The 23011-nt window shown below is 41.7% G+C and overlaps 1 protein-coding gene and 1 long non-coding RNA gene across 2 annotated transcripts in view; one reads left to right on the top strand and one right to left on the bottom strand.

Annotated features, from left to right (window-relative positions):
* The window catches only part of LOC120858222, a 182691-nt gene that overhangs the window by 27533 nt on the left and 132147 nt on the right, over positions 1–23011 (top strand). The gene's annotated exons all lie outside the window — the stretch shown is intronic.
* Positions 1–23011, bottom strand: part of DIP2B (disco interacting protein 2 homolog B) — a 228540-nt gene that overhangs the window by 112482 nt on the left and 93047 nt on the right. Inside the window, exon 2 of the mRNA XM_040234023.1 lies at positions 3392–3463. Coding sequence (XP_040089957.1) covers positions 3392–3463 — 72 coding nt within the window. The remainder of the gene's footprint in view (positions 1–3391; positions 3464–23011) is intronic.

Below are 23011 nucleotides of genomic sequence, written 5' to 3'. Positions count from 1 at the left end.
CAAGGTACTAAAAATGCATTTGTTCTTAAAGTCCTCGTGTTGTTTGGGAGGAGAATTAAGGTTCTAATTGTGACTTGATTTTGAACAGGCATGTTCTCTAACCACAGTCAAATGGAGAAACACTCACCTTTGTAAAGAAAACTGAAAACCTAAGCATCTGACTCAGGAAACTTAGAAAAGGAGTGCAAGGAAGGAAAAACATACAGAAGCTGAAAATGATAAATGAGAAAAATAAAGACACACTAAAAAGAAGATCAACAAAATTAAAAGCTTGTTCTTTGAAATGACACACCTCTGGGAAGATTGATCAAGAGAAAAAAGAGAACAGATAAGAGTTGTACACAGACAAAGCAAAGGCTTTAAAAATAAAGAGAATACTGTCATTAACAATAAATTTGAAAACTTATATAAAACAGACAAATTCCTAGAAAAATTAAACTTACAAAAACTGACTCATGAAGAAGTGGAAAATGTAACTTGGTAATAGGCAAGAGATGGGGAATGAGGAGACTGCTGAGATGACTTTTAAGCCTAGATGGTGGGCTTATGAATGGGAGTTCCATTCACCCAGAAGTGGAAACAAGAAGTCTGGGAGATGCTGGATAATGTATTAATAATTTTGTGTGAATGTTCACATGTAGGGAGGGGAAGGTGCCGGTGGTACAGGTGGTATGAGCATAAGTCATACATAACATTTAATGGGTATGTTTGGATAGGTTGAAATGAAGGTTCCTTTAAGATATATAAATGGAGTTGTTAAGTATGCAGTTGGATCTATGATCAGGAGTTCAGGAGAGATCTGAGTTGAAGACACATATTTGGGAGTCATCTATAAATGATAATTAAAGCCACAGGGATGGCTGAAAGGCTCTAGAGAGACACAGCATTGTTTCTCCACACCAGCAACTGCAGCATCACCTGGGAACCTGACACAAACGCAAATTCTCAAACCTCAACCTGGACCAACTGCATCAGAAACGCTGAGAACTGACAGGGTCCTGCAATCTGTATATACAAGAAGTTCTCCAGTGATCCCAATGCAGCCTAAAGTTTGAGAACCACTGCTGTAGAGTGAGATGTCAAGAGGGCTTGAGGCTTTGCCTTGAGAATTCCAAGATTTAACAGAAGAGGAGGAGCCTGCAAAGAAGACTAGGAGCAACAAGAAGAGGGGAGTGAGAAAATGCGGAGAGTGTTTCTAAAGAAGTGTTTCAAGAGGTAGAGTGGCAAGGGACTGGGACAGGCTGAGAATTGAACAGGTGCTGAGAAAACAGGGATAATAAGCAGAGACAAGTTCTCAGCAGTCTGATCATAAAGGAGAGATAGGATAAAGGTGGAAGTGGCAGATTAAGGATGATTTTTTTAAAGAGAAGAGTAATGAGCATGCTGATCTGCTGGGGTAAGAATCTGGCTCAGAGGGAGAGGGTGACTGCACAGGAGCATCAGGGAGCTGACGGCAGCAGCACACCAAGGGGGCGATGCAGCCGTCCGCCTCAGTGGGAGCAGATTTCTACTACTTACAGCATTTACAATTGCTATCCATGGTGATAAGAAATGGCAGACCAACTTTTTGTTGGCTATATTACCGCTTTTCTAATTTCTACAGATACTGCACCCCTCACTGCCTGCACCAGGGTGGCTCACTCCCACTGCCCTGTCCTTGGTGTCACTGGGTGATAGTATAAGGTTTCTGAAAAGGAAAGAGGGGATGGGATCCAAAGCACTGGTGGAAGGACTGACCTTGGCTAGGATGGAGAGATCACCTTTTCAACCAGAAGGCAGGAGGTCATAAACATGATGGGCACTAATATGGTGAGTTTGAAGTTCTGATAGCAAGAAGCTGAAAGAGCTGCCATCAAATGACTTCTATTTCCCCCATGAGATCTCGTGCACAACCATCCCTACTGTGAGATGCCATGTCACACTCCCTTGGCCTGCTTTAATCCCTTGGCCTGCTTTAATTAAACATCTGATTCGTCAAATCCATGCTCACTAAGCAACCTTCTATATGTGATCAAGCTCCCCATGTAGGCCTGCCCGTGGGGCAAGAATGTGCTGACCACAGAGACTAGAGTGTGTCTCAGTGGTTTCTCACAGTAAACTGATAAACTGGTTTTTGAACATGATTTAGTTTCTATATAACCTGACTACAAAGAGCAGACAGAGCATGGTCCTTTTTATAGTTACATTCCTTACTGAGTTATTTTCTCAGGGTCTGATTGCTTTTGCACAAAGTGACTACAGTAAATCTCTGGGCCTACAGAGGCATGGGCCAGATCCATAATTAAGCAGCCAATCAGAGGACTCCCCTTCTGTGACATGCCTTGCTCAGCAAAAGCTGGCTTTTCATTAGCTGTCACTGGCCTGATTTCTACCTCTTTTCGCTCAATTCATTTCTATATCCATCTGTTCATTAAGATACTTTAAACTGACTATCTAGGCATTGACCTACTAGTTTTTACAGGGAGGAATTTCTAAAAATAGTGCAGGAAATAAAACAAGGACTTTGGTGAAATCTATTGGTATACCACCATTATTCATTTATTTATTCCATTATTCATTCAATAAATATTTACAAACTATATACCTTGTGCAAGGCTTAACATTAGAACCATGGGGGCTCCAAAGTCCTCAAGGGATTTATAATCCAGAAATAAAAGCAATGATTATTAGTTCCACAAAAAAACAGTCATGTGGAAACAGACTCTGATTGCAGGGGGGAAATGAGAAATAAAGAAAAAATTCCTCATAGTAAAAGTGATTAAAGTAGAAACAGGCCATCAGAGGAAATCCTGGATGCTGAGTAACTTCAAAAATATGATGACTTAGAAACAGACAGCCTTGCCTAGAGGCAAAGGTTCCAGCAACCCGTCTGGAAATAAGCACAAAAGTGACTCAGGACTTTCTGATATATAAAGAACATGCCAGTCTTTCTGCACAAGTCAGGCTGTGAAAAGGTTTATTTAGGGTTCTTATCCCCAAATCCCCAGGTGCTGCAATCTTTGGTTTGTTCTGCAATACTGAATCTGTCCCTCCTTCTTATCTTTGCCTCCCTTGCTTCTTTCCATCACAGTTCATACTCAAGCATTAGATGTGGTTTTTCTATGACCTAGAATCTTCGGCCATTGAGTCATGTCAGCGACACAGACACAGTGACTACCACCCACGCTCTGTATGAATGATTTGATGACCTTGGGTATTTTTTAAGTTCTACCACACAGCAGATGCTCAATTAAGATTCATTTCCTCCTTTCTTTGCTTCCTTTTTTTTCCCTTCCCTGGTGAGGAAGGGAGGGAAAAAACAGGAACCAACAAAAAAGACAGATCTCTAGTAAGATAGCATTCATTAGTGTAAAAATACTGAGAAGGTTTAAAACCACTTCTCATTACCTACCTTGTGTCTGCGGGATGTAAGGAGACAGGAGTTTTGACCTTTTCTTTTCATATCCCTTCTGTGTGATGTCCCCTAAAATAGCAAGAACAGAAATAGGTTACTCATTATTCTTACTCTGTGGCTGTTCACTGTAAAAATAAAATTAATTACAGAGTGTTACAGAATTACCACATAGAGAGTAGGGGGAAAAAAATGTACGGTTCTTTGCCAAGGATTTTGCTATGTGTGATTTCCCACAGGCTTGGAGCTGACTTCTTGTGGAAAAATTGCAGGGCTGGTCCCTCCCTACACCAGTCTAGCGGCGCAACATGCTACATTCCATGTCAGAGATCCCCAAGTTCCTAGGCACCCCTTGTTTCCATGGCATTTAAGATATACTAAAATGGAATGTGCTAAGGCTAGCAGACAAACGATCTTCTTGCTCTCCAAGGTTTCGCTCTGACCAAATGAATGCAATTGACTTGGGAGGTATTCAATTACACAGCTATAAAGAATCACATAAAATCACAAGTCTAGTTAAGGGGAGAAGTCAAGGTTCAGGCACCAGGATGGGATTTCTGAAAGGCCCTTCTGCACCCTAGGACCTGTTCTGGAACCCAGAGCTGGAATTCCCACATCTTCTCCACTTGGTTCACTGGTTTGTATTTTTGATTATGTGTATGTCTTTTTCACAAGGTTAAATGGAAAAGTATACGTGAAGCACACAAAAAAGTACATATGTGATAAATGCAGTAAGGACAAAACTAACTAACAGAGGAGAAACTATGGCGCTGAAGACTTCAAGAAATCTGCTTCATCCTAAAGGGTAGAAAATGGATGGGCAGAGAACAGGATTAAAAGGACCAGGAAATCAGCAGGAGAACAAAGGGACATTCAAGGGGCAGTGAGTAATTCAAAGCTGGGGGAATAAATATATCCGGTGAATAAATATATGTGATGGTGGGCAAGGAAGCCCATACTGATGGATACAGAGCTTTGAACTCATGGGTGATGAACGTCAGATATGTCTGTCTCAGATTTTGACTGATGGAGCAGATGGGGGAGATGAAGCAGGGCTCACTGAACAGCTTAATTGGAGGAGTAACACTCGCAGATCACAGAGTGCAGCAAGTTCACTTTTTCTGAGGAATATGGAACAAAGGGTAAAAGCCAGAGAGAGAAGTGCTTGCACTGCTGCTACTAGAGTGATGTGGGCAAGATACTAGTAGCTTAAATCAAAGACAGAGGTAGAAGGGATGAAAAGAAGTGACTGGATTAAGAGAGCCACTAGGGAGGAAAACTGAGTAGGATTTGATGACTGATTCAGTGTAGGATGGAGGTTTCTGGCTTGAGCAACCAGGCAGATGGTCATGATATTCTCTGACAGAGATATACCCCAAGAACTGGGTTGAAGAAGACAAGTGTTGAGCTCATTAGGAAAAGTCTATCAGACACACAAGAGAAAATGTCCAATCAACAGTTGGCTATACGAATCTAGAACTTTGGAAAGAGATACAGATTTGGAACTATAAGGATATAGATGAAAAAAATACAATCTCTGGAGAAATGTGGTTTCTATCGAAATTCAGATTTATCAACTGCACTTCTAGGAATTTAGCCAATGATAAAATTCACAGAGGTGTACAAAAATCAACATAAGAATATCCTGAGTTATTCTTTGAATGGAAACACCGGAAGGACTCTAGACACTTATGTTATAGACCATCTGTATCAGTGGCTTTCAAATCGGAATGGCTCTACCCTCAAGGGGACAATTGACAATGATTAAACATGAGTTCAATCCCTGGTCCAGGAAGACTCCACAAGACCTGGAGCAACTAAGTCCATGCGCCACAACCACTGAGCCCATGGGCCTAGAATCCATGCTCTGCAACAAGAGAAACCACCACAAGGGGAAGCCTGACCACCCCAACTAGAGAAAGACTCCATGCAGCAATAGAGACCCAGTACAGTCAATAAACAAACACAATTTGGAAAGAAAAAAAAAGCCTGTTCAGCTTCTTTAAAAAAAGAAAATAATGAATGGTTCTGTAGGTATATATTTGTTAATATGATAAGATGGTCACATTATTTAACAGAAAAAAAGGAACTATACTAAACAGTTCATGCAGCATATTCAGTTTGGGGACTAAAAATATTTTTTATACATAGAGGTATACACAGAAAAAGAAAATCTAAATTTTAAACACCAAAATGTTAACAATGGTTAGCTAATACTTGTAAGATTATTATAAGTTTCAGCTTTTTGTCAATTTTGCTTGCCTGTCTTTTATAATTTTTCTACAACAAGCATCCATTATTTCAAGAAATGATAAAGATTTTTAAATTGCAATCATGACTACTTACTAGACTGTACAAATTTAACCACAGCGGCCCTTCATCTCTGCTTTCCTAGTGAAATAAGAGAAACCCACAGTGCATTTTTGTTAATAAAAACCAAGCCTTGTCAAATTAGCAAACTGAAGAGTTTAGGTCATCTCTAACAATGTACAAAACTAGCAGGGATGTGGGAGCCTACCAAGGAAACCTTCCTAAGAAGCAGGAAATCATGTCTTTCATTGAAAAAGAAACAAGCGTTCTCCTGTCCTATTTCGCACTCTCAAGCTCTCCAATCTCCACTACACACACTCTCTCTCTCTCTTACTCACTCACTCACTCACTGATTCGCACACGCCACTCCCTTAAAGGCACAAAGACCTCTTCTGCTGCCTCAGAACACATCTGATAAAGTAAAAAGCCTTTGAAAGCTTTCTTCAGTGCTTTGACTACCAACCATTCACTGTCAGTAACTGACGGACTTGGTATCTTGGACATTAATCAACTACCAACCATCTCGAGTTGTGAAAAAAGTCAATCAAGAGAGTCTAATTCAGCCATGCCAAGTAGCTCCATTCGTTCCATAAACAAGAAAAGACACTGAAGAGCCCTAGGAGAAGATACACTGCAGAGAGAAGTGGGCACTCCGGTGACAGCGCTCGCAAACGCCCCCTTCCTCTTCTCTGGCACAAAACCTGCGCAAAAGTCACCTCCTCGGAGACACTTGCCACCACGTGTTAGCCACTTCCTCCTGGTGGCCCCTTCAGCTCTGCACACACTTCTGTGCCAGCACTAAGCACATCACTGGTACCTTGTTTACACGTCTGTGTCCCTACGTGAGGTGCACTTGAGGGCAGGGACTGCGTCTTGTTCATCTCCACCGCCTGCCCACAGCCTGGCACAACAGACACTTGTTGAATGAGTGACTGAATGAATTGGTAGAATGAAGGCACCGAGGGAATAATAAATCAGAGACACACATGCTTGGGTGGAAAACTGGGAATGAGAGAAAAAGAGGTCTTTACGTTTAGGAGGAGCTGAAATGCCCAGGGAGAGAAATTGAGTGAACCAAAAAGTTTGCTGAAACCTGACAGCTAGACCTCAAAGCTGGCCAGAGAAGCAAGAGAGGAATAAATAGTACATAAATCACTGGGCACCGAAGCGGAAGGAACTCTACCAGATAGCGATGTATCCCACAGCCAGAGAGCGAGACCAGACAGAGGGAATTCAGTTATCCCACATAAGTGAATTTGTTACCCACATGGCTGTCATTGCCTCCTCCAGTCTGTGCTCTTATCACTCTCACCACCTGCTGCTAAGTACTTTTTGGTGCACTAAAGCAATGCTTGCTAAACTTTTCCAGTTTTTAAAAATCACCCGAGAAACGTGTAAAAATACAAATTCCCAGGCCCTTCCCTTGAAGACTCTTATTCACTAAGTCTGGATTAAGACCCAGATAGCTGCTTTTCTAACAAGTGCCTTCCAATGAGTCTTAAAGATCAGGAAGTTTGCCAATGGCTGCACGAAAGAACTCTGGAGCATGCTGGGCGGTTCCACTGACAATGTGAGGAGGGTGTGTGAGGAGAAGGCTATCTGGGCAACACGGCCTCGAGGGAGAGCATGGAGCGCGGGGAGCTCACAGACACTAAGTCACATCACAGGCATTCTTACATCAGATTTTTGGCCATCTGGCATATGAGCAGAAAGGAGTGCCATAACTATACCTGTATAAAATTTGCATTAAAATGGCACAAAGCTAAGTTAAACCTGTTGTTCAAGTTTTTTGAGTACTGAACAAATATAGGGAGGATTAGCCTTCCCCTCCTACTGGGGTAACGTATTAGTATTTCTCCACCAACATGAACACTCAGAAGAGTAGCCCCTTCCTGCGGTCTAGAAGCACGAAGGCACCAGGCCTGATGAGACAGTGACCCAAGACTGTCCAGATGCTTCAGCACCACCACAGTCTCGAGCCAACACTACACCTATGGAAAGATGGGTGTCAGGGGTGCGAGAGAAAGGAAATAATATGTTCCCAACTTCTCTGCTTGCCACCTGGGATCAGTGCAAGTGGCTTGGCATGGGCAGCCCACAGATCATCTCCAAGCAGACCGACAGAGAGCCTAAGAGGAGGCGGGTGTGCACCTGCCAGCCAACCGAGCCTCTTCAAGGTCAGTGGTGACAGGAGGAATCGTCCCGCAAGTCAGTTAGCTGTTCGAGGGGAGTGTATGTTTACACTGGTGGGGCGGCACCACGCTGTGGTTCAGCACCTACGAGCTAGACACAGCCGCACCTGCAGCACAGCCTCACCACTTCCTGGCTATCTGACTCTAGACAAGTTTCACTTAACCTCTTGATGAGTCTCAATTTCCATGTCTGCAAAGTGGGGAAGAATAGCATCTACCTTGCAAAGTTTATCTGTGATTAACAGTATTCAGTATGGGCTCTCGGTAACTGACAATTAACAGCCACAAACATTTACTGAAAGCCTACCCTACTGGCTAGGTAGGGTCTAGGGCGAGCAACTGTGTTCAAAGAGGAGACACAGCAGACAGGCATCACTAATTCTCCACAGTGTGGAGGAGGCTGTGGGAGAAGGAAGGGTTGTGTTCTCTGCTTGGGGAGGGAAAGGCATGTTGGACAGAGCAGTGGCATGCGGTTTGGGTCTGGGCTTTCTAATAGCAGAACTAGGACCTGAACTCATAAAGATGCAGTCACTTAGCGGTTCACTGGTTTTCCTCCGCTGTGTGGGTATGGCCATGTTTGGCAGTTCCTGTATGATTCTCATCTCCCAGAGAGAGCAGAGCGATGCTAAGCAGTTCTCACAGATGACCTTGGGCAGCACCCCGAGCAATTAGGTGCTAAATAAACACAGGGTCTGAGAAATTCTGGAGGGCCACCAAGTCAGATGTATATAGGGTGTTGTTGGACAGAGAGCAAGAATTACAGCTACAGCCATAATCTCTTTCTGTTCCAAAGGAAATAAAAAGGGATGTGCCATACAGCCCAGCCTCAAAGTCACACCTAGTCAGTCAGAGGGGGTAACAGCTGGGGGATCTGAAAGATGCTGTAAAAAAAATATTTTTGAGCACTGAATGGATGATACAGAGTGTTAAGCAAAGATGAATAAAACAGTATCCATGTCTTCAAGAAGTTCCAGGTCAAGGGACTTCCCTGGTGGTCCAGTGGCTAAGACTCCACACTCCCAATGCAGGGAGGCAGAGTTAATCCCTGGTCAGGGAACTAGACCCCACATGCCGCAACTAAAGATCAAAGATTTCATGTGCTGCAACCAAGATCCCACACAGCCAAATAAATAAATATTAAAGGGAAAAAAAAAGGAAGTTCCAGGTCTAAACAAATAATAAAAGTGACAGGGAAGACACTAGAGATTAAAATGTACAAAGTTCTATGTGAGTATGAAGGAAATAATGGTAATAAAAGATAATTATTATATTCAACAAGAATAAGTATATAGCAACAACACTCATCAAGGGCTTACTATGTATCAGGCTCTGTTAGAAGAGGCTCAGGCAGTTTTATCAGCTGCTATTACCATAATTCCCTATGTAATATATAGGTGAAGATACTGAGACACAGCAAGTTTAAGCAACTTGAGCACAATCATACCTAATAAGTGCTAGGATCAGGAACTGAACTCAGAGAGACTTGGCTCCAGTAGCCCCCTCTTAAACACAACAGTGCACTCATTTTCAGAAAGAAGTTCCAAATTCAGCTTTAGAGAGATTGGGACGACTTCACAGAAGTTGCTCTTGGGCTGGGTCTTGAAAGATGACAGAGAGACAGACACTGAGGGTGAAGACACAACTTCTCAAACCCTCAACTGTGAAAGAGAACAGTATTCCTGGAGCAGCAGGCAGAAATGTAAAGTTGTAAATTCAATCTCCCATGAACCAGGAAAGAAAACGGCCTTAATGCTGTTCCTGCAGGCCCAGGCAGACGGGAGGATCAACATGGGATCCTCAGACGCTTGAAATTTAGGACTGATATTTATCTCATGGCTCATCAGTTTACTTCCCTCTTCATTAAATGCCTCTGTATAATAAGGCCATCATTCTAAATTTTCAAAATATTCTGACAATTCATTTAATCTGCCATAAAGTCCTCTTCAATAAACAGGAAAGGTGTTACCTTTATGACAGAACAAGAAACTGAGACATGAAAAGACAAAAGTCTTGGATAAGGATATACAGCTAGACTAGAACCTAGGTCTGTGGTCTTTTCTTAGTGTTCTTTGTCCATTGTTCATTTGTAGGTGGTCCCCCTATCAGATGCAATAAAAGTATAAAACTAACCTATTGTTCATAAAATGAATAGCATGGGATAAACAACTTTTATGACTCACTCCAAAACATACATGACTTTCAAGAAGGCATTAAATACCACTACCACCACCACCCTGCCTGCAACAGAGCTCTGGGTGAATTGTCTTTTTTAGTCATTTTTAAAATGAGAGCCAACTGGAGAAAATGTCCAAATGCCGTTTAAACAAAAAAAAAGTCAGCAAGAAGTGATTACACATCATTACTAAATACTCAGCTAAGGGAGAGTGGGGCCTCCCTGTTTTGTTAAGGAGTAATTAGGAGGGAGAGAAATGAGAGACTGAGAGAAAAAACGTTCTGGAGTCATCACCTTCAAATCTATACCTGTATCTAAAACCTATTCTATCCTCTCCATGTAAATCTTTGGCCAGGAAGGTCGGCCATGCTGGCTGTGACTGGACATGGGGAGTGGGACTGGGGTTATGGCTACTAGGGATAAAGCTCACACATAGAGAGGAAGAGCCAAAACGCAGCCAAGAATGTGAGTGAGGTCAATCTTAGCAAAACTGAGAAAGGCAGAGGCTTGGATCATGTCCAGGAGACACCGGCTAGAAGACAAAGTTTTCTATTATTAAATTTTACCACGTTCTTCTTACAATGACAATTCCATTCAATCAATTATATGTACCAGCCACCATCCTCCAAACATCCTCCTTTCAGAGGTAATACATAAAGGTTCACAAACACACAGAGTAAGGGCTCATCGTCAAAGAAAACAATAGCCTTACCCCTTAAGCCAAATATAGGGCATTTTGGCCTTTATCTTCCCCTACCAAGTGGCCAAGAAGACTCCAAAGAATGTGAAACCCTAAATTACTTTTAAAACTCTCTGAAGTTTCTTTTCACAAATAGGGAGGACTATTCTTATATTGAAGGAAGGTGAAAAGATAACAATATTTTCATAGTCTAGCCAGAAATAAACTGGTAAAATAGTTCAATCTGCTGGAAGATGAGAATTTTTATTTTATCTATTTAACAATTTTTCTTTTGGGGAGAAAAATCAGTGATAAAATATTCAAAGATTAGTTCACTCTTCTTTTAACTTTGCTAATCTTACAAAAGATTTTCAAAAGAATTTAACTTCAGGACATTCAAATTCCCACTCTCAGTAGATGGCCTCTCACCTCATTTAGGAGAGTAACTAGACATTTTCCACATCAGAAACTTGAGAGTAAGCCCAGACTGCTTTCTCCCAAAACTCAAATCATAGAATTGTTTTGGCTGTTTTCTAGGTCAAACATATATGACTTCTTACAGATGGTATTTCACCTAAGGCACCATGCAAGTTCAAACAAATAAAAAGCAACAGAATGAAACCCTTGAAATGCACTGAGAAACCGAACTCTTAAGTCTACTACATCATCGGGCAGCTGGCTAAAGTAATTCATCTAATGCAACAGGTATGTTTGTGTGTCCATCAGAAAAACTGTGTCTGCAAATAAAAAATCTGCTATCCAAACGACCTGAATGTTTAACCAGGACTGGATGGGGGAGGAAGCTCTGAGACGGTTCAGCTGGTAGAAAAAGCACAGGGTTCGGCATGAGGCAGACCTGGACCTGGGTTTGGACCCTCAGTCTGCCATTTACCGGCTCCTTGACAAGTTACTGAACAACTCTGCCTCAGTTTCATAACAGTAAAACTGGAATAACTCCTACCTTGAGTGCTTAGGATGAGTCTTGAATGAGAAAATACATGCAAAAGTTCCTGGCACACAGCACGCACTCGACTAGCTTTATCTGACGCCACCCCAGCCCTAGCCCCACCCTTAAGTCCTAACAGGAGCTTTACCCTTAAAAGGGTGATTTAGAAAATTCTGGGTTGGTAGGTTCTCTTTGAAAAAAAATTTTTTTAAGAGGAGAGAGTACATTAAATGTCTTCCCAGGTGGAGCCAGCAGTAAAGAACCTGCCTGCCAATGCAGGAGACATAAAAGACGAGGGTTTGATCCCCGGGTCGGGAAGAGCTCCAGGAGGAGGGCGTGGCAATCCACTCCAGGATTCTCGCCTGAAGAATCCCATGGACAGAGGAGCCTGACGGGCTACGGTCCATAGGGCTGCAAAGAGTCAGATAAAACCGAAGCGACTTAACACACAGACAAAGACACGTGGTGGCACAGTTCTACACCCTTAGCAGTAGGAGCCGATAAAGTTAGTGCCTTTGGGTGCTAAAAGTTTAAAAGAAGGAAAACTGACATCAAAGAGGAGGTACAAATATCTAAACTAGAAATAAGCAAATTAGTTCAAAGAAATACATGTAAATAAAACAGTGCCAATATGCACAAAACAGGATTACATGCATCTGACCATGGATGTCATAGTTTTAATCTAGGCCTCAAGCTGCAAATGCCTAGTGGGGGGAAAAGACAGGAGAAAAAGATAATTTTCTTTATAGCTTCTTCTTTTCCCTGATTTTTATCTTTAATCTTCCTTAGAAAATTAGAAAACAGTTTCTTACAAGAATAGCTAGGCATATTCAATTACTCTGCCTTTATTCTAGCATCCATGAGAATGACTTCTTTTAAAACTAGGCAGAAAGTAAGAACAGCTATGCTGTTCATTGAATCTAAATTAAACAGTGCATGGTGCCAGGCATTCTTTATCAGTGGTGCAGATAAAATTAACAATGAATCAAAAATCTAAGTATGTCCTCTGCCAAGTACAGAAATACAGTGAAAATTTCTAAATAGGAAGAATTTTGTAGGTAGCCAGTTCATACTGCTCTGGAAAGCAAAGATGCACAGGAAAAAATACAAGTAGAGAGAATAAAATAAGCAGCTTGTTTGATCTCAGATTTCAGGTGTCAGAAGGCTTATTTTCCTCCAAACTAGCTCTCTGATCCTGCACAAGCCATTATACACTTCTCCTGGGCCTCAGTTTCCATATCTGCAGGAATTAAGGATAAAATGAGCTCTAAAGCCTGGTCAACATTTGACGAATGCCACTTGCCTGGCACTGCTATGTGTGACAAGGCAAAACGAGGGAAGGAATCGAGTAGGCAACAGGACAGATGAGCTCTGGGAACGACAGATACATCCTCACAATTGGTGTAGGAGGTGGGAGCTGAAAGCGCGGGTGTGAATGATATCATCAGAGGGAGTGCAGTGTGAAAAGAGAAGGCCAAAAAAGGAATCATGGAGAAAACTAACATTTAAAGAATGGGTAGAGGGGAAAGGGATGATACTGGGGCAAAGCAGGGAAGCCAGGAAGGAACTGGGGGAAGGAGGAGGAGAGAAGAGGGAGAGGGAGGAGACGATGAATAAGGCACACTGTCACAAACGTAAAGACAGAATTAGAAAACGCTTGCTCGAGTTGGCAACTAGATCACCAGTAGTGGCCTAATTAAAGGAACTTAAGGACGACAGTTATTCAGAGTACTAAAGGGGAGACCAGCAGTGAAGTGAGGCCAGCAAAATTTTTTTCTTTCAATATGCTTTGTTACAAAGTGAACAAGATAGGAAGCAGTAACTACAGGAGGCTACAGAGTCCAGGAGAGTGATGGGCACATCTTGAAGATGGACAAATTCATATATTACACAGAAAGAGCTATTAGAAAGAGAGTGAAAAACACTTACTCAACCCACAACAATCAAGAACTTCCAACCTGCAAAGCACTCCGTTAGAGGAACAGGACAGAAGAGGACAGATGTGGCCCGAAATGTAGAGTCATGGTCATGAGTCCCCCAGCACAGAGAGATACCCAAATAACAATGACATAATGAAAGACTTAATCGCCAGCTTGATAAGGGCTGCACAGAAGTCGTTCAGGGGCTAAGAGGGCTCTGACAGGTTTCAGCAGGCATGTTGCTCAGCACAAACTTACAGACAGGTCTGCATGCCAGACCTGACCTAGTCTGGGCATCTGGACAAGACTGCTCTGAGGAAGTGAGTGACATTTAAGCTGAGATATTTAAAAATAAATAAATGCACTTAAATATTTTGAAAATGACACAGGAGCTGGCAGGACAGGCAGTGGGCTCGCAGCGGTGCGAAGTTCATCCCTTGAGAAGACCTTGAGAGGGACACATCTGGGAGAGAGCACAGCTGAGAGCCAGCTCACCTGGTGGGGGGCCAGGGGTACGGTAGGGGTTGGTGAGGTAGGGGAGGCAGCAGGGTCCAGATCCTGCAGGGTCCTGGAGACCACATGAGGGTTCAGGGGGTTCATTACAAATGAGAGAGAAGGGCTTTAAGCAGAAGGGTAACATGATCAAACATAGTCAAGTAACTGATAAGGACTGAAGCTCCTGAAAGGATCAGAAGGAGTAAGAGTCAGAGTTGGGAGTAGGGCAGCCTCATGGCTCAATTGATACTGGGACTAGGGTCTGTGTCCTTGATCTGAGTGCTCCCTGAGTTTGGAGGGTTATCCTCTGCCCTCTGGCTGACTGGCAGAGCTTAGAGGAGCTGGAAACTCTGAAGCAGTCACCTCAAGTAGACAATAGCCTTTTTAATCCCTCTGTATTCAAATATTATCATTTTCTGTGCCTGTCAGGATGCATAAAAGATTGGAGGCGCTATAGGACTTTAATGATATCTCATTCTTGGAGAAAAGAGATAAGGATGGATAAGTAAATACAGTTGTTGAGGGAGTGCTGGAGGTGGGGTGAGGGGCAGAAGACAAAGAGGCTCTGGTCTGATGATCTCTAAATTTCTGAGTAGCAGTCAAAATAGAGGAGTTGGTGATGGACAGGGAGGCCTGGCGTGCTGCGATTCATGGGGTCGCAAAAAGTCCGACGCGACTGAACTGAACTGAACCTATTTTCTCCCTCCCCTCTACTTCCAATTAGTATTAATAATAATACATGCAAAGTTCTTAGTTCCTAGCACAGAGGAAGCACTTAATAACATCTGCTACTCTAATGGCAAATTCTAACAGAGATGGGAATACCAGACCACCTAACCTGCCTCTTGTCTTGAGAAATCTGTATGCAGGTCAGGAAGCAACAGTTAGAACTGGACATGGAACAACAAGACTGGTTCCAAATCAGGAAAGGAGTACATCAAGGCTGTATATTGTCACCCTGCTTATTTAACTTATATGCAGAGTACATCATGAGAAATGCTGGGCTGGAGGAAGTACAAGCTGGAATCAAGATTGCCAGGAGAAATATCAATAACCTCAGATATGCAGATGATACCACCCTTATGGCAGAAAGCGAAGAGGAACTAAAAAGCCTCTTGATGAAAGTGAAAGAGGTGAATGAAAAAGTTGGCTTAAAGCTCAACATTCAGAAAACTAAGTTCATGGCATCCGGTTCCATCACCTTCATGGCAAATAGATGGGTAAACAGTGGAAACAAATGATTAAAGACAAAATCCTGAAAAAAGTGATAAAGAATAAAGACGACAGAAGATTAATTTATGTTGTAAAGAAGACATTAAAAATTAAAATTTTCTTTGGCATCTCCTCCTAAAATGCCAGGGGAACAGGGTAGAGCCTATAAATGGAGAGATACCTGCTGGTATGGAGGGAGTGGCTTTGTGGAACTTGGTGGAGACTGAGAAGGGGTCAGGTTCCAGAATGACTGGCGGGATGGGTTAGTATGAGAAGGGGATGGGGAGGGAGAAAAAGAGGATTAAGCTATCAGGGGATGAAAACGGAGTTCCTCAACCCAGCAGGGTCCACTCTGAATCTCATTTTCATAAAAGATGTTCAGATGCTACTTGCCATTTCCTCTTTCACCATGTCAAAATTTCAAATAACTAGCCGGTGGTCACTATTTTTAAAGATTAAATAAAAACAACCCATACCCCTCAATGCAGCCTCAGCAAAAAGAATAACTGTTAAATGTTGATAATTCTCTTAGGAATACAGGCTCCCTGAGGAATGGTGGATAAACAAGCAACAAGAATAAGAATGATCTTGCAGCTATACAACTTGTAATAGAAAGTTGCTCATGGTTTTTCATAGGTTCGGGAGCTGATAACCTTAGCAGGTTTCAAAAAAAAGAAAAAACTAGCATGAAAGAAAGAATTGGGATAAACTGCTTAAGGATTTTTACAAATGACTCAGTTTTGAATAGACTATAGGAGCTGTAACTTTTGGTTTGGCTGATACAGAATAGTTTCTTTCTTTCTGTAATGTGTGAGTCTTCTGTTCCCCTAAAGATATTTAAATCTCCAATACCGTTACTAAAAAATCTACTTCTTTCCTGCAATTTCACTTAAAAGAAAAAAAAAAATTTCTTCCCAAAATAGCAAAGACAACAATGCGAGGAATAATCCTTCAGAGTCTGAACAGATATTTCCTGTAGTTCACTTGATGTACTAATCACAAAGTTAGGAATCGAAAGAAAAAAACACCACTACTGACACTTACCTTCAATAACAACAAAACACGCAGCACGCCACTCCTGCCCTACCCTCACCTCCCCCCAAAACAATAAGACACTCTGTGCTACATGTCTGAATATTACAAAAAAAACTCTTGAAAACTGTCAATACCTGGAAACGTGAATATTAAGCAGGGTAAATGTTCTTCATAATAACGATGTAAGTAAATGAGAAAAGCCATTATTCTAGAATAAAAGCTAGAAATAATCAAATTGGATCTGTTCAATACTTAGATTTAAAAAAAAATTTTACTAAACTTATTACAAGTATTTTGTCATCGTGAATTTGAAATCCTATTTCCTTATTCTCATTCCCATCTGAAACAAGTATTTTTGCAATGTCGTTTTTTCAGAAGGTAATTATGATATTTCAACAGAACATGAAAGATAAGCAAACAGTATAAAAAACCAAGTACAAAAGAAAGAAACGTCAAGCACAAGCAGTTTGTGTATCAACAAGTTTAAAGACAGCCAAGTGCCCCCATCATCTCTTCTCTGCTCCAGAAGAGAACTTTTAGCCAGTAAAACAACAGCCCTCAGGATAAAAACCACATTCCCCAGTCCCCTCACAGCTAGGTGTGGTCAAATAGCGGTTCTGGCCAATGCAGTCTGGACAGAAAGAATGTGTTTAACTTCCAGGTCCTGCTCTTTAAGGGGAAAAGCACGTCCTCCCTTTTTCTCCCTTTCTGACAGGTGAAATGGGATTGTGGTGATAGCCATCTTGGACACAGGCTGATGGCCAGATCCAAGAACTGTGAAGTCCAAAACAGAGAGAGCCCAGAGTCTGATGACCTCACGGAGCAGAGTGGCCCCACTGGTGCAGACTATTACATAACACAGAAATCAACTTCTATTGGGTTTAAGTACCTGTTATCTGGGGTTTCTCCTACAACAGTCAAACTTGAAATCCAACAAGTACACAGTAAATGAGATGACTTCCAGTCTGTGACAGCAAATAATTGCTGCTACTTGGTGTCCCCACCAGAACCACAAAACCGTGGCACTAAAACTGTTAAAAGCTAATTTAACTATTAGATAGGTAAGACATAGCCTTATAAGGTAAGACATGGCCTTATAAACTCTTCACTGTTAATCTTCCTGATGAATCTTTTTACATACTCCATCTTACAGAAATGTGATTTTGATCCAGGCTTAATTCTTTTAAAGTAAATCTAGTTTACTTATTAAAAATCAAAACATTGCAAACCAAACTCTCTGCAAAATTATCTAAAAACACACACTAAAAGTCTTGAACTGGACTCATCAATATACTGTGCGTGTTACACATTTCTGATAGCTGCTGTTCCCATGAAAGGTTTGTAGCATAAACAAGATGGCATTTCTGCACTGTGCATGCATGCCTGCTCAGTCATGTCCAATTCCTTGCAATCCCATGGACTGTAGCCTGCCAGGTTTCTCTGTCCATGGGATTATCCTGGCAAGAATAATGGACTGAGTTGCCATTTCCTACTCCAGGGGATCTTCCCAACTCAGGGATCAAACCTGTGTCTACGCCGGCTCCTGCACTGGCAGGCAGATTCTTTACCACTGAGCCATTTACTACATGGCTCAGTGGTAAAGAATGTAGGAAACGGGAAGCTCATTTATTACACTGTACTTGTGTTTATTTTTATTCTTAAAGTTAAAACACTAATCATTTGATAGGCTGAGTTCCCCATCAAAACATTACCTAAATAAACTCCTAGTTAGAAATGGATGCTTGAGGGGCTTCCCTGGTGTATCAGTGGTAAAGAATCTGCCTGCCAATTTAAGAGACACAGGTTTGATCCCTGATCCAGGAAGATCCCACATGTCATGGAGCAAATAAGTCTGTGTGCCACAACTATTAAGCCTGTTCTCTAGAGCCTGAGAAACACAATTACTGACCCCTATGCCACAACCACTGAAGCCTGTGCACCCTAAAGCCTGTGTTCCACAACAGAAGTCACTGCAATGAGAAGCCTGTGTACTGTAACTACAGAGTAGCCCCTAGTCGCCACAACTAGAGAAAAGCTTGAGCAGCAACAAAGACCCAGCACAGCCAATAAATAAATAAAATAGGTAATTAACACAAATCCCAATAACCAGTGTGACAAATGTTGAAAGACAACAGTCTGGAAATAAGCAAAATGTTTGAGGAATGACGTTTTCCCTCTGTTTACAGACTAAGAGCTTGCTATACCAGAGCCATTAGCAACTCCAGGAAATTCTCTGAGCTTCAACCAGAGCAATTCTGCTGTTACTGCTGCTGCTGCTAAGTCGCTTCAGTCGTGTCTGCCTCTGTGCGACCCCATAAACGGCAGCCCACCAGGCTCCCCCCTCCCTGGGATTCTCCAGGCAAGAACACTGGAGTGGGTTTCCATTTCCTTCTCCAATGCATGAAAGTGAAAAGTGAAAGTGAAGTCACTCAGTCGTGTCCGACTCTTCGAGACCCCATGGACTGCAGCCCACCAGGCTCCTCCATCCATGGGATTTTCCAGGCAAGAGTACTGGAGTGGGGTGCCATCGCCTTCTCTGCTGCTGTTACTGGGTATACTCAATCGTGCTTCAGTGTAAGACTCTGTTTGAACAAAAACCCCTCACCTTAGCCAAAACATTTTAAAACTACCTAAATATAGTTGGTAGGCAAAGGGCAATAGGCATATAGCTACCATTAAAAAGAAAGCTGTCAAAAAATGGAAGAAAGTATTAATAAATCATTGGAAAGACCTGATTTGATGAAAAGTAATGAGATTATTGTTAAAAAAAAAAAATTAAGTTTAAAATTTTCTGGAGCTGTCCTAAAGTCAGACAGATCTAGATTATAAGCCTCGCTCATCACTTATCAACTATGTCTTTTTAGACAAGTTACTTAAGTTTCCTGGGTCCTTGCTTTTTCCATCTGTAAAAGGAGGAAACCTGTACTTATTTCATAGGACTGTTAACAGGATTAAGTGATTACCTCTGCAAAGTTCCTAGCAAAGTGCTTAGTCCAGAGGTGGTTTCAGTCACTCAGTAGCTAAGTCCTGTCTGACTCTTTGCAACCCCATTGACTGCAGCACACCAGGTTTCCCTGTACTTCGCCATCTTCCAGAATTTGTCTGCTCAGATTCATGTCCACTGAGTCAGTGATGCCATCCAACCATCTCATCCTCTGTTTCCCCCTTCTCATTTTGCCCTCAATCTTTCCCCACATCAGAGTCTTTTCCAGTGAGTCGGCTCTTTGTATCAGGTGGCCAAAGTACTGGAGCTTCAGCTTCAGCATCAGTCCTTCCAATGAATATTAAGGGTTGATTTCCTTTAGGATTCACCAGTTTGATCTCCTTGTTATCCAAGGGATTCTCAAGAGTCTTCTCCAGTGCCACAATTTAAAAGCATCAATTCTTCGGTGCTCAGCCTTTATGATTCATCTCTCACATCTGTACATGATTACTGGAAAAACCAGGGCTTTAACTATATGAACCTTTGTCAGCAAAATGAGGTCTCTGCTTCTTAAAACGCTGCTTAATATCAATAAATGTTATGCCCCTCCCTATCCACTCTGCCACCAAACATCAGAATCTCAGAACAAATTACAAACAAGAGAATTCTGAAGTGGGTTGTATGCCTTTTTGCAATGGGTGATATTTATGTTGGAAATGAGCTAAAAACACTTCCCTGGATGAAACCGTACACTTACTCAAAAATTTGTACATTTGTGTTGAAAGCAGCATTATTCACAACCATAAAGTAGAAACAATCCAAAACTCCAAGAACTGACAAAGGGATTAAAAAAAAAATGTGGTATATCCAAACACAGAATATTTTCCAGCAATAAAAAGGTACACGTTGGGCTTCCCAGGTGGCACAGTGGTAAAGAATCCACCTGCCAATGCAGGAGACTCAGGAGACACGGGTTCGATTCCTGAGTTGGGAAGATCCCCTGGAGAAGGAAAAGGCAACCCACTCTAGTATCCTTGCCTGGGAAATCCCATGGACAGAGGAGACTGGTGGGCTACAGCCCATGGGGTTGCAAAGAGTTGGACACGATTAAGTGACTGAGCATGCATGCATACACACACACAGGTACATGTCACAACATGGATGAACCTTCAAAACCTTATGCTAAAGGAAAGAAGCCAGTCACAGAACACTGCATTTCGTTTGACTCCATGGACACGACTCAGTGACTGAGCACACACATTTACGTGAAATATCCAGAAGAGTCAAATCCATAGATACAGAAAGTAGAGGGGGTAGAAGGCAGGGGAAGCGACAACTAATTGATACGGGATTTCCTCTCGCGGTGATGAAAGTGTTTTAAAATTAGACTGCAAGAAAGGGTGCACAACCGTGTGAACTTACTGAAAAACACTGAATTGCATACTTTAAATGGGTCAATTATGTGCCACGTGAATTATACCTCAATGAAGCTTTTAAACAAACTTCACAGCATCTAAAATGTCATGAATCAAATCACAGCTATTGAAAATATACCATCTGCTAGAAAACAGACTACACTGGAGGGTTTGTGTATATAAAACCTCTAATGTCATTTTATAATGTCTCCAGCAGTTTATCATGTTTACTTCTTTCGACTCATTATATGCAATGGATGCCTTATTTCCTGTGTGCCTCCAATGATACCAGCTATGTGCCATACTTGGGAAAACTGAGGAGAGCCACTCAGCTTACATCTCTTGTGGAACTCTAATTGATAAACATTCTTTTAAAACAAATAGAACAGTTATGAAAACTGACCACATCAACAGACCATAAACTAAGTTATAAACATTTCAAAGTACTGCTAACCTACAGACCACTTCATCTGTCAACAATACAATATAAATCAATAAAAGATAACTTTTTAAAAAGACCAGCTATTAAAAAACTCCTCTGTTGTGCCATTTACTTGTATTACACACTTGCATATGCAATAAATACTGCCACTTAATAATGTTAGTTCACAAGGAAATAGCTGAGGCTGGGTGTACAGTTGCATACTGCCAACAGACTTCCTTGTTATATCTAATACATCTGTTTCTCAAAAAATGTATATAACCAATCATTTTTAGGAATATTTGGGAATTTGCTATTTAAAGCATTCATGGAGTAAATTTTTTGTATTATAAATAATTATTGCCTAACTCGTCTGCACTTAGTTGTTTCAAAAGCTTATTCTGTATTTAGCAGAGTATTCAGTACTGCATGAGATGCAAAACAATGCAGAGAAAGGAATTTGGTGCTCTGGTCAGTGCCAAGGTCAACATTTCCCCAAAGTGTTCTTCTAATTCAGCAAGCCAAGGCCTGGAACCAGTCCATGGCTTTATCATCATTGTGGATTTATCCTTGAGCAGTTCCTGAGAAAAGACCTCCACTGGGTCCTATCTCAGCAGAAAAATGGGACCAGGCTTCAGTTACCTGAGGTGACCAAAAGGTGACCAAACTAGCTTAAAAATTTGAAGGACAGCCAACAATCTTCCTCTTCGCTAAAATGGAGCGCCAAGTCATGGCTCTCCCCTCTCTTTCCCAGGCCAATGTCACTGAACCACTTGAGCCTCTTTAGAAAGGCCTAATGCACAACTGCTTGCTTTTTATTAGACTAGAGCAGTCTTCACACGAAGACAAAGTTAAATGCTCACTTCTTGGACTGCTATGTGCTCTTCTGCTGGTTCACCCACTCTGCCTATCCCTCTTCTCAGACCTGGACATATCAAAGGCAACACTATATTCTTTGCTAATTTATAAAAAGGCATGATCTTGTCAATCTTGTCAGCGGTCTCTTTAAATTGACATCACTTGTTTATCTGCTTGAGAAAAATAGTTACAGCAAATAGGAAGTACTGAATTTTAACTTGGATACCAATTGCACTGCTGATGTATTATACATAAACTTAGATACAACCATAGCATTTGTTGAGTATTCAAATCCCTGCTCTATTTCTACCTCATCTCTTTCTTCTAACAACAGATTCCTAGAAAGGAAGATGGAAACTATTGACATTTAGTAAACTAATATACAAGCTTTAACCTATGAACTTGCTCAAGGCTGACAAGGAGGATTTCCAGAACTCTGAGTGTTCCTCTGTGATCCAGCCCTTAGTGGCTCATAACAGGAGTGAGAGAACTTTTGTTCTCTGATCACAGGATCATTATGTTCAATTATATAAGAGAAGCAATAACTGTGGCAACCAGGAGAGCACCGAGCAGAAAACACAGGGGTGAAGACTGTGCCTGGCACCAAAAGCATACACAACCAGATGTGGGCTCTTTAGAGGCGTGGCATGAGCAAGGCAAGATTTAAGTGCTAGGATAAAAGCAACAGGTTAATTACGAAGCAGAGTGTAGTAAGAACACCTAGAGACATTACAAAGGCCACCAAAAATATCCTGCTCTGAGGTACTGTGGCACGCTGGTTAGTGCCCCAAATCTGGAGCCAGATGCTTGGGTTCGATTCCGGGTCTGCCACTTACTAAAAACTGTTCGCAGAAGCAAGAAAAGTGTCCACTGAACTGGTCAAGATGTAAAAAGCCAGTGTTTAAAAATCTTAAAATACATAAAACATAAAAAGCAAAGATACTTTAAAAGGCTTGCTCTGGTCAGCCTGTTTCCCAAACTTTGTACTCCCCACATAAACACAGGGAGGCACGCACATATGTAAGTGTGTGTTACGCATCTC

The sequence above is a fragment of the Oryx dammah genome, unplaced genomic scaffold, assembly GCF_014754425.2.
Source record: "Oryx dammah isolate SB20612 unplaced genomic scaffold, SCBI_Odam_1.1 HiC_scaffold_29, whole genome shotgun sequence".
In the NCBI taxonomy this organism is placed as follows: domain Eukaryota; kingdom Metazoa; phylum Chordata; class Mammalia; order Artiodactyla; family Bovidae; genus Oryx; species Oryx dammah.
The sequence above is the reverse complement of the archived record's forward strand: the minus strand, read 5'-3'. Positions and strand labels throughout refer to the sequence as shown.